General features: G+C 36.1%; 1 protein-coding gene across 2 annotated transcripts; it reads right to left on the bottom strand.

Moving 5' to 3' along the window:
- On the bottom strand, positions 1-10,163 carry TTC14 (tetratricopeptide repeat domain 14). 2 transcript variants are annotated; one of them, XM_008705293.2, is made up of 12 exons: positions 9,819-10,157; positions 9,219-9,343; positions 8,914-9,113; positions 7,879-7,963; positions 7,590-7,719; positions 7,138-7,293; positions 6,228-6,299; positions 5,490-5,609; positions 5,268-5,390; positions 3,124-3,241; positions 2,068-2,177; positions 1-1,263 (listed from the first exon to the last, which is right to left on the bottom strand). In XM_008705293.2, exons 1-12 carry the CDS (start codon positions 9,977-9,979, stop codon positions 351-353), a joined length of 2,313 nt encoding a protein of 770 aa, XP_008703515.2. In that variant the 5' UTR covers positions 9,980-10,157; the 3' UTR covers positions 1-350. The 2 variants fall into 2 exon arrangements, 1 of the variants encoding a protein (XP_008703515.2); XR_572013.2 differs by lacking the exon at positions 1-1,263 and having other exon boundaries at positions 2,149-2,177; positions 2,611-3,241; positions 9,819-10,163.
- Between the last annotated feature and the right edge of the window lie 853 nt (positions 10,164-11,016).

Here is an 11,016-nt window from a genome sequence, read left to right on the forward strand (position 1 = left end):
TTCAATGAACAAATTTAATTTTCTCTCAAGCAGCAGGATAAGGTGGACCCAAGGAATTCTCACACACTATAATACAGTGAGGAAGCAATACTTCGAGAATTATCTTTAGGTGAAGTTTAAATCATCACAGTAAGAAATACTATTCAGAAACATACACATGAAAAGCCTAAAAAATCAAGCTGTGAGGAGACCCACAACTGAAACAAATATGCTGAGAATAGCTAAAAAGCATCTGCTTTCTGCAATCTCTACAAATAAAATAGCTTTAGGAGCAGAGATTCTTCTGGACTAGAAGACCCAAAACTTTCATAAGTAGCCTTTTGTGTAACAGTTCCAAGTCCCCTGGCATATTAATTTTTTGGCTTATTTCCTTTTTCTTTCTCAAATGCAGCTATCTGATTAAATATATTGAGTAAATTTTGAGGTAAATTTTTTTTAATTCCACTTTCTGACTGCTCTTTGCTATTTAGTCCATCTGCTTCTGGAACCTCTGTTTTAATGTCCTCCTCATAATTATCCTCTATTTCATATTCTCCTTGATTTTTATTTAACGGGTATCTTTGCTCATGTCTACTGAAATCACGTGATCCAGAGTAAGAGTATTTTTTATATTTTTCGACTGACTTATAAGAGTAGTCTGAGCTTGCTGGTGAGGTGGAATGCCTCACGGAACCTGGCTCCCACCTTCTATAGTGCTCTTTTCTTCCCTCTGTATCTTTTTCAAATCTTCTATAACCATAAGTTTTCACTTTGTCTTCTGAATTCCTATAAAAGGAATCTGAGGAATCTCTTCTACTGGAAAAATGTTTTTCTGATTTATATGGTTTTTCTGTTTTGCTACTACTTGCCTGAGTATAAAAATCTCTTGGATCTTCAGACCTACCTCCAAAATCATCCGGAATTTCAACTGAAGATGAAGAGAGAGGGCATCTATCTTTCTCTTTTACCTGTTTCTTTTGATAAGGTAACCTGTCCTGCTTTTCCAGTAGTTTTTCCACTTCTTGTTTTTGGTTAAGAAAAGATGCTAAAGTATTGGTTGGAACTGGGAAGCACTCATCTTTCCTATTCTGATCTATCTGACTTGAGGAGGCCTTAGCTAAATGCCTTTTGGAACTTCGAGAAGACTCTGAACGGTTCCTCTTATGTTTCTTATGCCTTTTGTGACTGGAAGAGGAAGAGGATGATGATGATGAAGAATCAGATTCATCACCAGAAGAAACACTTGAAGAGGAAGAAGTTGATTTTCTTCTTTTCTTCTTTAGCCTAAAAAATATAGGTAACCCATCAAATATGTTAAGTATAAAAATGTTCTCGATTATCCATAAAGATTCTAGTCCTACTTTGTTCTCTTTAAAGGTTTCATAAAAGCTGTGAGTTTAGATAAGCAATTACTATAATAATCTGTTACTACAATATCCAATTCTACTATCAGGCATGACTTTTGGGAAAAAATACTGTGTAGACAACTGTCACTGAAAGCAAATCCATTATTTCTGAAGACACAGTCACATTTCCAACATTGTCTAAAAAATTTAAGCCCATCTGAATACATAAAGGAGAGAAATGAAGTTTTATATCTGGCTACCTCTAACATATAGTTTCTCCATCTCAGCACTATTGACATTTTCAGCTGAATAATTCTTTGTTGGAACATAGGGTGATAGTAGGGGTGGGGGTATCACTGTAGGATGTGTAGCAGCATCCCTGACCTCTATCCACTAGATGTTAGTACCACTCCACCAGTTATGATGACCAAAAATGTCCCCCCCGTTGAGAACCACTGCTCTAGTTCTAAAACATTTCTCCCTAAAATACAGATAATTAAAACTATCATATATTTTAAGATTTTTTTTTCTTTCTTTCTTTCCTTTCTTTTGCAGAATTCTACCTTTAGATTCCACTTTGCTTAATTTCTTCTACAGAAAAATTTGTGGTACACATACTTACAAAGTATCACTGATTATGATTCAATACTTTTTTTTTTTTACTTACTTTAACCTCCACATGGCACTTTGGTTCAATTCAGTAGTTGCTTTAAGTTAAAAAATACTGAATATCATAGTTTACCTTTTCTCCTCTTTTAAGAGCTTACGCAACTTTTCTGCACTTGTTTCTATTTTCTTTGTTTTCTGCTTTTCTTCCTTTTCAGCTTGTTTTTCTCTTAATTCCAAAGATTTCTTTTAGAACCCAGATATCGGAAAAAACCACACGTTAAAAATAGCAGAATATATAAAACCCAGTTTTCAAAAGACCACCCCCCAACCAGAAACCAAATGGGGTATACCCAAATCACCATATATCCAGCAATAAGTATTTTTAACATGTAAAAATTAATCATACAAGTGTTTGGCATTAATCATTGGAATAGCCAGAACAGCATTGAGGACCATATTGCAGTTGGTATTCCATGAAAAAAGGGGAAGCCATTGCATTGGTACCCATGACCCAGAGTGCAAGAAAGGGAGAAAATAAAATACATAATAAAATACATGAAAAATTATTAAAAAAAAAAATTGAAAAATTTAGACAGGACACAAATTTTATAAATAAAATTCAAATAAATTCCATTAAGGTGAATTGAGGGAGGAATCACCATGTTCAAATACAAACCATTTAAAAAATAGCACAGCCCAGTTGGACGCATGATTACATAAGAGATCATTTTCCAGTTTGAGGATGGGGATGAGCAGCACCAGATGTCACAGACACAGCAGCAATGGTCCAATTCAGAAGAAAATGCATGAGAAAACATCATCATCAGTATTACAGGAAAAGGCAGTACAAAATATTTCTCAAAGAGGTTTTTATAATTAGCTCAATTTCAGAAACAACACTGAATTTGTAACCACCAGGAAAGCTCACTACAAGGACAGTTCTCAAAACCACATACCACAGGTAGGCAGTAGGGATTTTCTCATAGGGCTATTTTTACTTTTGAGTACCAACAAAAAAGAAAAGGCACTATGAAGTAATGTCAAACCCAATTAGGAAAAGTTGTATCTAAAAACATGCTTTTCGCAATGCCTTGACTAAGTAATCTAGAATAGTATTCCCTATAAGAAAGTTAAGTTTTGGCATCAATTTCAAATATTACTAAATTTCTAAGAGGAAATAAAGAATCACCTGCATATATTTATGAAGCTTCTGCAAAGCATCCTCTGCATCTTTAAAAGTCTCATCCAAAGCCAAAGCTTTCTTGTAGTAACTTTCAGCATTTAAAAACTTGTCTTCTTCTTCTAACCTAAATTTGAAACAGAGATTTAGCTTTTCATAAAAACAAAAAAATCCCCAAATATGCATATAGGTCAGAAGCTTAATATGAGAGAACTTATTAGAGAAAAACCATGTTTGGTAACATTTTCCAAATTGAGCAGTACCTAAATCATGTGCGTTTTACTGCTATTTCTTTGGTAAAAAGACCACATCAAAACAAAAAATCTAAACTCATAGAGAACAGATTGGTGGTTGTGTGGGGTTGGGAGGGCGCTGGTGAAATGGGTAAAGGTGGTCAAGATATACAATCTTCCAGTTAAAAGATAATTAAGTCCTGGAGAGGTAATGTATAGCATGGTGACTATAGTAATACTATACTATATATCCGAATACTGCTAAGAGAGTAGATTTTAAAAGTTCTCACAAGAAAAAAAAATTGTAACTGTGGGAATGATAGATGTTAACAAAATGTTGTGGTAATTATTTTGCAATATATACATCCAACAAATCATAATGCTGTACATCTAAATGTAATATAATGTTATAGATCAGTATATCTCAATTAAAAAAGGTAGGAATTCATTACTGGTAACTAAGGCCATATTATATGTCCAGCATTGGGATTTCAGTATGATATATGAAAACATGATTAGCCAATGTCTTCTCTAAATTTAGTGTAATCTTGAGCTTTAGCACAGAATTACTGAGGTTGGCTTTTCCTAGTAGTTTATGAAGAATCTTCCTTTTGGCAGAAAAAATTTCCCAGAAAATTCACTGATGAAGTTGGAAATACCAACACATATATCTATACTACAACTAGCTGGTAGAAAGAATTATTAGATGAAACTCATGTCTGTATATGAAAAATCAAAATTAGAAAGTTTGTATACAGAGCAGAAAAGGATTTGTAAAATATTTTCAGTTTTTGAAAGTAGGAAAAAGTTAACAAAAAAAAGTGACCCTCCCCCCAACAAAAAACCCAACCCCACAAAAACCCAATGGCTTCAATGGGATCACTTTTGTATCAGACTGGATATGGGCAGTAAGGGACCAGCTGAAGACTATTAACATTTCTGGCTTGGATAGCATATAGATCATGTCGCCATCCACTCAGCCAGAAGACATCAATATGCAGGTAATAAGACAGCCATATTTTAGTAACTGTCTACATAGTGAGAAAGTAAAAAGCTGCTCCAGTCACTTGGGTCTAAACAGAAGTTCTTGAGTTAAAGACAAATACTGCAAAAAACTCCTTAATTTGGAATTCTGGAATGATCATACAAACTGGAATAATTAGGCAAATTCATGAAACAGAAAAATGATAATTCTATTTAAAAAAATTAGTTGCAAAAAAATGCTATTGTTAGCAGGCGGTTATTAAAATTACTTATATTGGAATATTATGTTTCTTCACAATATTTTCTGAATTAGACTAGCCTGTTAGTCATTAAATATTTATGATACAACTACTATGCCAGGTATTATGCCAGTGTATCAGGACAGTAACATAAATTTCAGGGTTTGTTCTTAATGATTTGCTCTTCCATCTAATCCGAATTGGTGGATTTTATTGCACAGGGCAAACAGCAAACATTCACAGCCAACATAACAGCAAAATATTCACAATTAACTACAGAACTCTCAATTCATATTTCTGGCATTATACTATTAGAATGATGAAATGAATTAGAAATCAAATTCCTATTGAAACAAAAACTTATCGTTTATGTCTAAGAAAAGAATACTTAATTTCCTGGACCTTTACATTTATATTTCTATGTAATGAGAATAGATGTTCAGAACAATAAACTCAAGATGCTAAAATATCTCCAACCTCCAATCACAAAGAACTTCAGTAATATGGAAAAAAAAGACTAAAAAGCTTAAAGAGGACTATATTTAAAAAACATTTTCAACCAAAATAGAAACTAAGGGTGTTTTGAATTCAGTGAGTTAAAGATGCTATTTCCTTGTGTTAAGTTCAAGATTTTATTTATACTGGTTGGTTGAGCATGAGATCTCTACTTAAATTTTAAACAAAATCTGATACTTACTGCCCTCCTCTTTCTACAAGTGTCTGGCAGAGGTATTTTCTTGCATTCCTATGAGTTGGACAGTTTTCCAATGCAAGCTCAAAATCTTCTATTGCTTTGTTCAGACTTCCTTTTGTTGCATATCTAGAGATAGGAAATTAGAAGAATTTATCTTGTGAGCTATTCATAAATCTTGTACACATTTACCTTATCAATATTCCTTAAAAGCCATGGTTCACTTACAATGCTCCACGAGCTACCAAAGCTTCCACATTTTGTTTGTCTATTTCCAGAGCCTTATTGTATTCATTCATAGCATCTACATGGCGTCCGACCTTAAAATAATCAACTCCAATCTTCACACTAAAAAGACATTTGTAAAGCATCACAGACATTTCTCAGAATATCCAAACTTAATGTTAGCATGGATACATTTTTAAAAAACAAATTTAATGTGGTTAATGTTTAGCCTTCAATACTCTCAATATATGTAGGAAGTATCCTGCCTTTGGATAATCTCATAACAAGTATTTATGAAATCAATGTATCAATATACTAATTCCTTTTGAAAAACATGGAAAATGTTGGTTAAAACAAGTCTGTTAAGTTTACGACATAACACAATTTACACCTATAAAAAAGCTAATGTCAAAAGGCATCATTTTAATTCATTTATAAACAAATTTGGTCTTAATTATGACTTAAAAATGCCTGCCTTATTCTTTTTTTTTAAAAGATTTTTATTTATTTATTTGACAGAGACAGCCAGTGAGAGAGGGAACACAAGCAGGGTGAGTGGGAGAGGAAGAAGCAGACTCCTAGCGGAGGAGCCTGATGTGGGACTTGATCCCAGAACGCTGGGATCAGGCCCTGAGCTAAAGGCAGACGCTTAAGGACTGCGCCACCCAGGCGCCCCTGCCTGCCTTATTCTAACCTTTAGACTAGATAATGCAGTTGTTGAAAGACAAAAAGTTTCCATACCATTTTAAAGCCCAAGATGCAGACTGTTTCTTTCTTAATGCAGAAGCAAAATCATCTTCAGAGAAGTTTTTGCTATTCAAAGAAAATAAAAGTCAAACTATATACTTTTTTTTTGGTAACAATACTTTACTCTGAAAGATAAAAATTCAACACTGAAAAAGTAAATCCCAGGCAAGAAATTTATATTCCATCCACAAAAGAGTATTTTTTTTTCAAATTTTTATTTAAATTCTAGTTAGTTAATATATAGTGGAACATTGGTTTCAGGAGTAGAATTTAGTGATTCATCACTTCTACATAATACGCAGTGCTCAACACAAGTACCCTCCTTAATACACATCACTCGTTTAGCCCATCCCCCACCAACCTCCCCTCCATCAACCCTGTTTTTCTTTATATCAAAAGTCCCTTACAGTTTGCTTCTTCTCTTACAAAAGAATATTCTTGAACTCTCAGGAATGACTATTATTATTATTATTTTTTAAAAGATTTTATTTATTTATGTGACAGAGAGACAGCCAGCGAGAGGGAACGCAGCAGGGGAGTGGGAGAGGAAGAAGCAGGCTCCTAGCGGAGAAGCCTGATGTGAGACTCGATTCCGGAATGCCGGGATCACGCCCTGAGCCGAAGGCAGACGCTTAACGACTGCGCTACCCAGGCGCCCCAGGAATGACTATTATTGTTAAATAGTATTTTAAACATAAAATTCTTAAAAACTCTCTGCATCTTTCTCTACAAATGTAATCACAACAAACTCCCTTCCAGAAGGAAATGGGATCTCCTAGTTCATTCATTCTTTGGCATATTGCTGCCAGCAGGCTTAGAATAGCCAAATATGTCTCTCAGTTATATAGCTTTTGAGCTCAGCACCATTTACCTTTACCACTTAATAATAACTAATTTACTATACCTTTGTAAGCCTCTCATTAAAGACGGTGGATTAGATTCATCTATTCCTAGTTTTCCTAGGAGGAATTCAACTACTCCTGGATTAACAAATCCCAAGGAACTCTGCATGATATTTTCATAGGATTCCAAAGAATTGCTATTTAATTCAACACTTCTCCTTAAAAAAACAAAACAAAAACAAAACACACAACAAAAATTTAGAAATGACTAACAAAATTAGCACATCCAAAATTAGCACAATAGTATTTCTATTAAAGAAATACTCATATCATTTTTATATATGAAGGTGTGATAATATTATTTTGGTTTCTTTTACTTAAAGGTTATAAAAATGAGTACATTTTGAAATAAGAAATTTATCTTCTACCTTGCCAAAAATTGGACACAATTTGCTAGTTTTTAATCAAGAAAACTGTTTTGCATTAACTTCTTTAAATAATGTAGATAGATTACCTGTAGTATAAAGGAAGCTCTTCAGAACTAATTACACCTAATTTAATACCAGATAGATGTGGTGGAAGAGATGAGCTATACAGAGATACCGCAAGCTTTTCATGGTATCTGTCAATATCTTTGATTCCAGCTTAAAAAAATAAGGAAACTAAGCTGATTAACAAGAAAATGCAAAACATAAACACACATAAATCTTTCCAAACACTACTCATTAGACAGATTTTCAAAATTAATATAAACAAAAATCTGACAACTGTTACTTTTTTATTAATATGATGAAACTGATCACCTCGAATAATGTCACCGGTTTGGTAATATGATAAAGGATCCCCGTGGTTACTATGAGAAGGTACATCTCTTAACGGACAAAGAGCCTGCAATGAGAAGTATCTTAAAAATGCCAGACATTTCATTCTTTGGTGAGAAGTATCATCTTTTATCCTAGTTGTTCAGTACAATCAGCTAATAGTTGACAAGAATGTTAAAAAAACAACTAGCACTCTAAAGTCTAAATTTAAATAAGGATTTTAATTATAAGCAACTCCCGTGCCCAAACACAGTAAAACAAGTTTTCTGGTTCAGTTCAAAAACTAAAATCTCATGAAATTTACTATTAGTTTCAGGAACCAAATAGACGTATGGATAACAAAACGAGGATATTTTATGCCTCTTAAAAACAAAACTAAAACTGTGAAGAAAGTACGAGAATTCCAATGAAAACTAAATGCTAGTTCTCCAAAGTTTATGTCTGTTATCCAGTCTATCCTGCTTTTTCTTCCCCTATCATCTGCCTTGACAGACAGCAAATATCAAACCTTTTAAATTGACACACTATTTCAAATTCAAGACAATTCATCTTGGGCAAAGTATCTTATAAAGTACATGTACAAATCATTTACATTTAACTACTGTAAATATAAAAATAAGAAATTTGTTTTCAAATTATCCACATGCAGGTATCTAACTCCAAATACTAAATAAGTGAGAACATGTTATGCTCGAAGAAATAAGCCTGGAATACCAATCAATCTCACTATATTCACTGACATCTCTGAGCATTTAAAGAAAGACCCTATCCCTGCCAACCAAAGGGACCAAATAAACCCCCCAAAACCAGAAAGAGGACTAAACTATCTAAGTAACTAGATCACCGTTAATAACTTTTTAAAAAGAAAACATACTTTATTTTTCTCCAATTAATATTTCTTTCTAGAAACTATGTCAGCAGGATACACCCAAGTACAACTGGATGCAAAGACATAATTCTTGCATTGAGAAGGACTCTTAAAAACAGAAGCAATCAAATAACTGAAAAGTAACTCACTGTTATTTCTAAGTGAGATATATCTCTTATGATGCCACTGCCTAAACAAATCAACACCATGAAAAACCCAAATTCCCGAATGGAACTAATTCTTCCAATCACTATATCACCACGCTCAATATCTCGGAAAAACAGCTCTCTCCGGTCCATACTAGGTATCTCCATGAACTGCTCTAAAGGTGGCATGACTGCATAACCATCTGAAAAAAAAAAATTAGCAAAATTACGAGAGCACTGTACTTTGCTTCATCTCAGGTGCAGTGAAATACCCCAAACCGCAATCAAAATATTTTAATAAAACTCACCTTCATTGTCTTCATTTACTTCAGAAATTGCAGGTGCATCTGATTTCCAGGAAAGCGCAAAAAGCAAATCCGCTTTTTTGGAAATGAATTTTTGTATTTCAATGTTGTCAACTTTCTTCTCTTTTCTTAAAAGGAAACAAAATTTAAGAAAACTGGTTTATGGGTAAAACTTTTCAGTACGTCCAAGCTTATGCTCATGATTTTCATCGCCCAATCGGGTCATCCTAAACTCCGGGCCGTACATCCTCCGATAAAAAGTTTTAATCAGGGATTCTCTCATTCAACCAGCCTGTAGGTGGAGGGCGAGGAAAGTTAAAAAGCAACTCCCGAAGCTCCAGATAACGAAGCCTAAGGGATTTTGGCTAAAAACTCCAAGCTTCTACTAGGCAGTACCAAAGAAAAAGTTCAGCCCACATCCCCCCCGTCCCCTCACACCCAGAGCGGGAACCCTCCACCAACCAGCCCTCTGCACCAGCGCCGCAATCCTCACGTGCTCGCGGCCGCGGCTCGGCTCGTTCTCGACTCAGCCACCCGGCGGCGGTAGTGGGGCCTCACCTGCGTCCCCTCCCCCGTCTCGCAGCGGCGCCGCTGTCCCATTACCTGCCCAGTAACTGCTGCTGGGGCGGCTGTCCCCGAGCAGGCTCGGCCGCCGACCCTAGCAGGCTCCGGAAGTGCGGATTGTCCTGCTGTTCGCTCCGGAGCAGGGAGAGCAGTGACGGCCCGTGGTAGTTCAGTGACTGCCGCAGAAGGTCCCGGTCCATGGCTAGAGATTGCTGGACCCAACGACAGGTGGGCTGCTAGCCCCCCCCTCCCGTTTCGTACCCACTACTTCAGCCTGGTAGAACCGGGGGCTGAGGAACGAGCCTGGAAGCCGCCGGAAGCACACATCACAGACACTTACACAGTTGTCTCCCGGAAGCGTTCCGGGATCGCCCCAAGCGGCGGCGCGGAGGAGCTGCGCGAAGGAGCTCCGCCTCGGTCTCGCGAAAGGCAGCGAGACTACGGAAGCCGGAAGCGCGGGGTTAAGCATTTCCTGAGCTAAGGGCTGCCTATCGCTACGAGGTAGTGATGTGTGAGAAGTTTGTTTTTTAAAAATTTCTGTGATGTTATTATTACGTTGAGGTAGCCCGGGCTCTAATCTAGACTAAATAATAATTCGTCCACCTATTTAGTGAGGCGCTTCTAAGTGCCAGTGCCAGGGTGAGAACCCCAAACGAGTTACAAAGGTTTTTCTTCAGAGTACTCGCTGGATGGGTCACTATCTGCTTCTCGGACATAACCACATTAAAATGACGGCTTTGGGGGATTTCTTGGCATTCCAAGGCCAGAAGAAAGGAAAGATACTTACATTTATTTAGCACCGGAATTGTGTTCTCCATCCATACTCCATTCACTGTAGTGATTTTTAGAGTTAGCTTAAAATCAGAATGGCTTTAATATCTAGACATATGCATATATGCATTCTTTGTTATTTCTGTAGTTTATTTAAGTGGCTTCTAAAAACTAGTGCGCATAAGATTTACAGCGTAGTGTTGTGTACATTAAAGTCAGTGTACTGTATGTATGGATAAGTCAAGTGATTTACAAAGGTAATTGTGATTTAGGCTTTCTCCCCCTTAGTTACTTACTTGAGAACCTAACTGCTTTAACTCGTTATACTCTGATTTTAGAGATTGAGGAAACAGGCCCGAGAGTCTCAATAACTAGCTCAATGTCACCCACCTGGTAAAAGGTTAGAGTTAGGATTCCAACCTCGGTCTTAATAGATCTTCAGAGACACATTGGTGGAAAGAGTGTA

Source organism: Ursus maritimus, unplaced genomic scaffold (assembly GCF_017311325.1).
Source record: "Ursus maritimus isolate PB19 unplaced genomic scaffold, ASM1731132v1 scaffold_4, whole genome shotgun sequence".
Taxonomy (NCBI): Eukaryota; Metazoa; Chordata; class Mammalia; order Carnivora; family Ursidae; genus Ursus; species Ursus maritimus.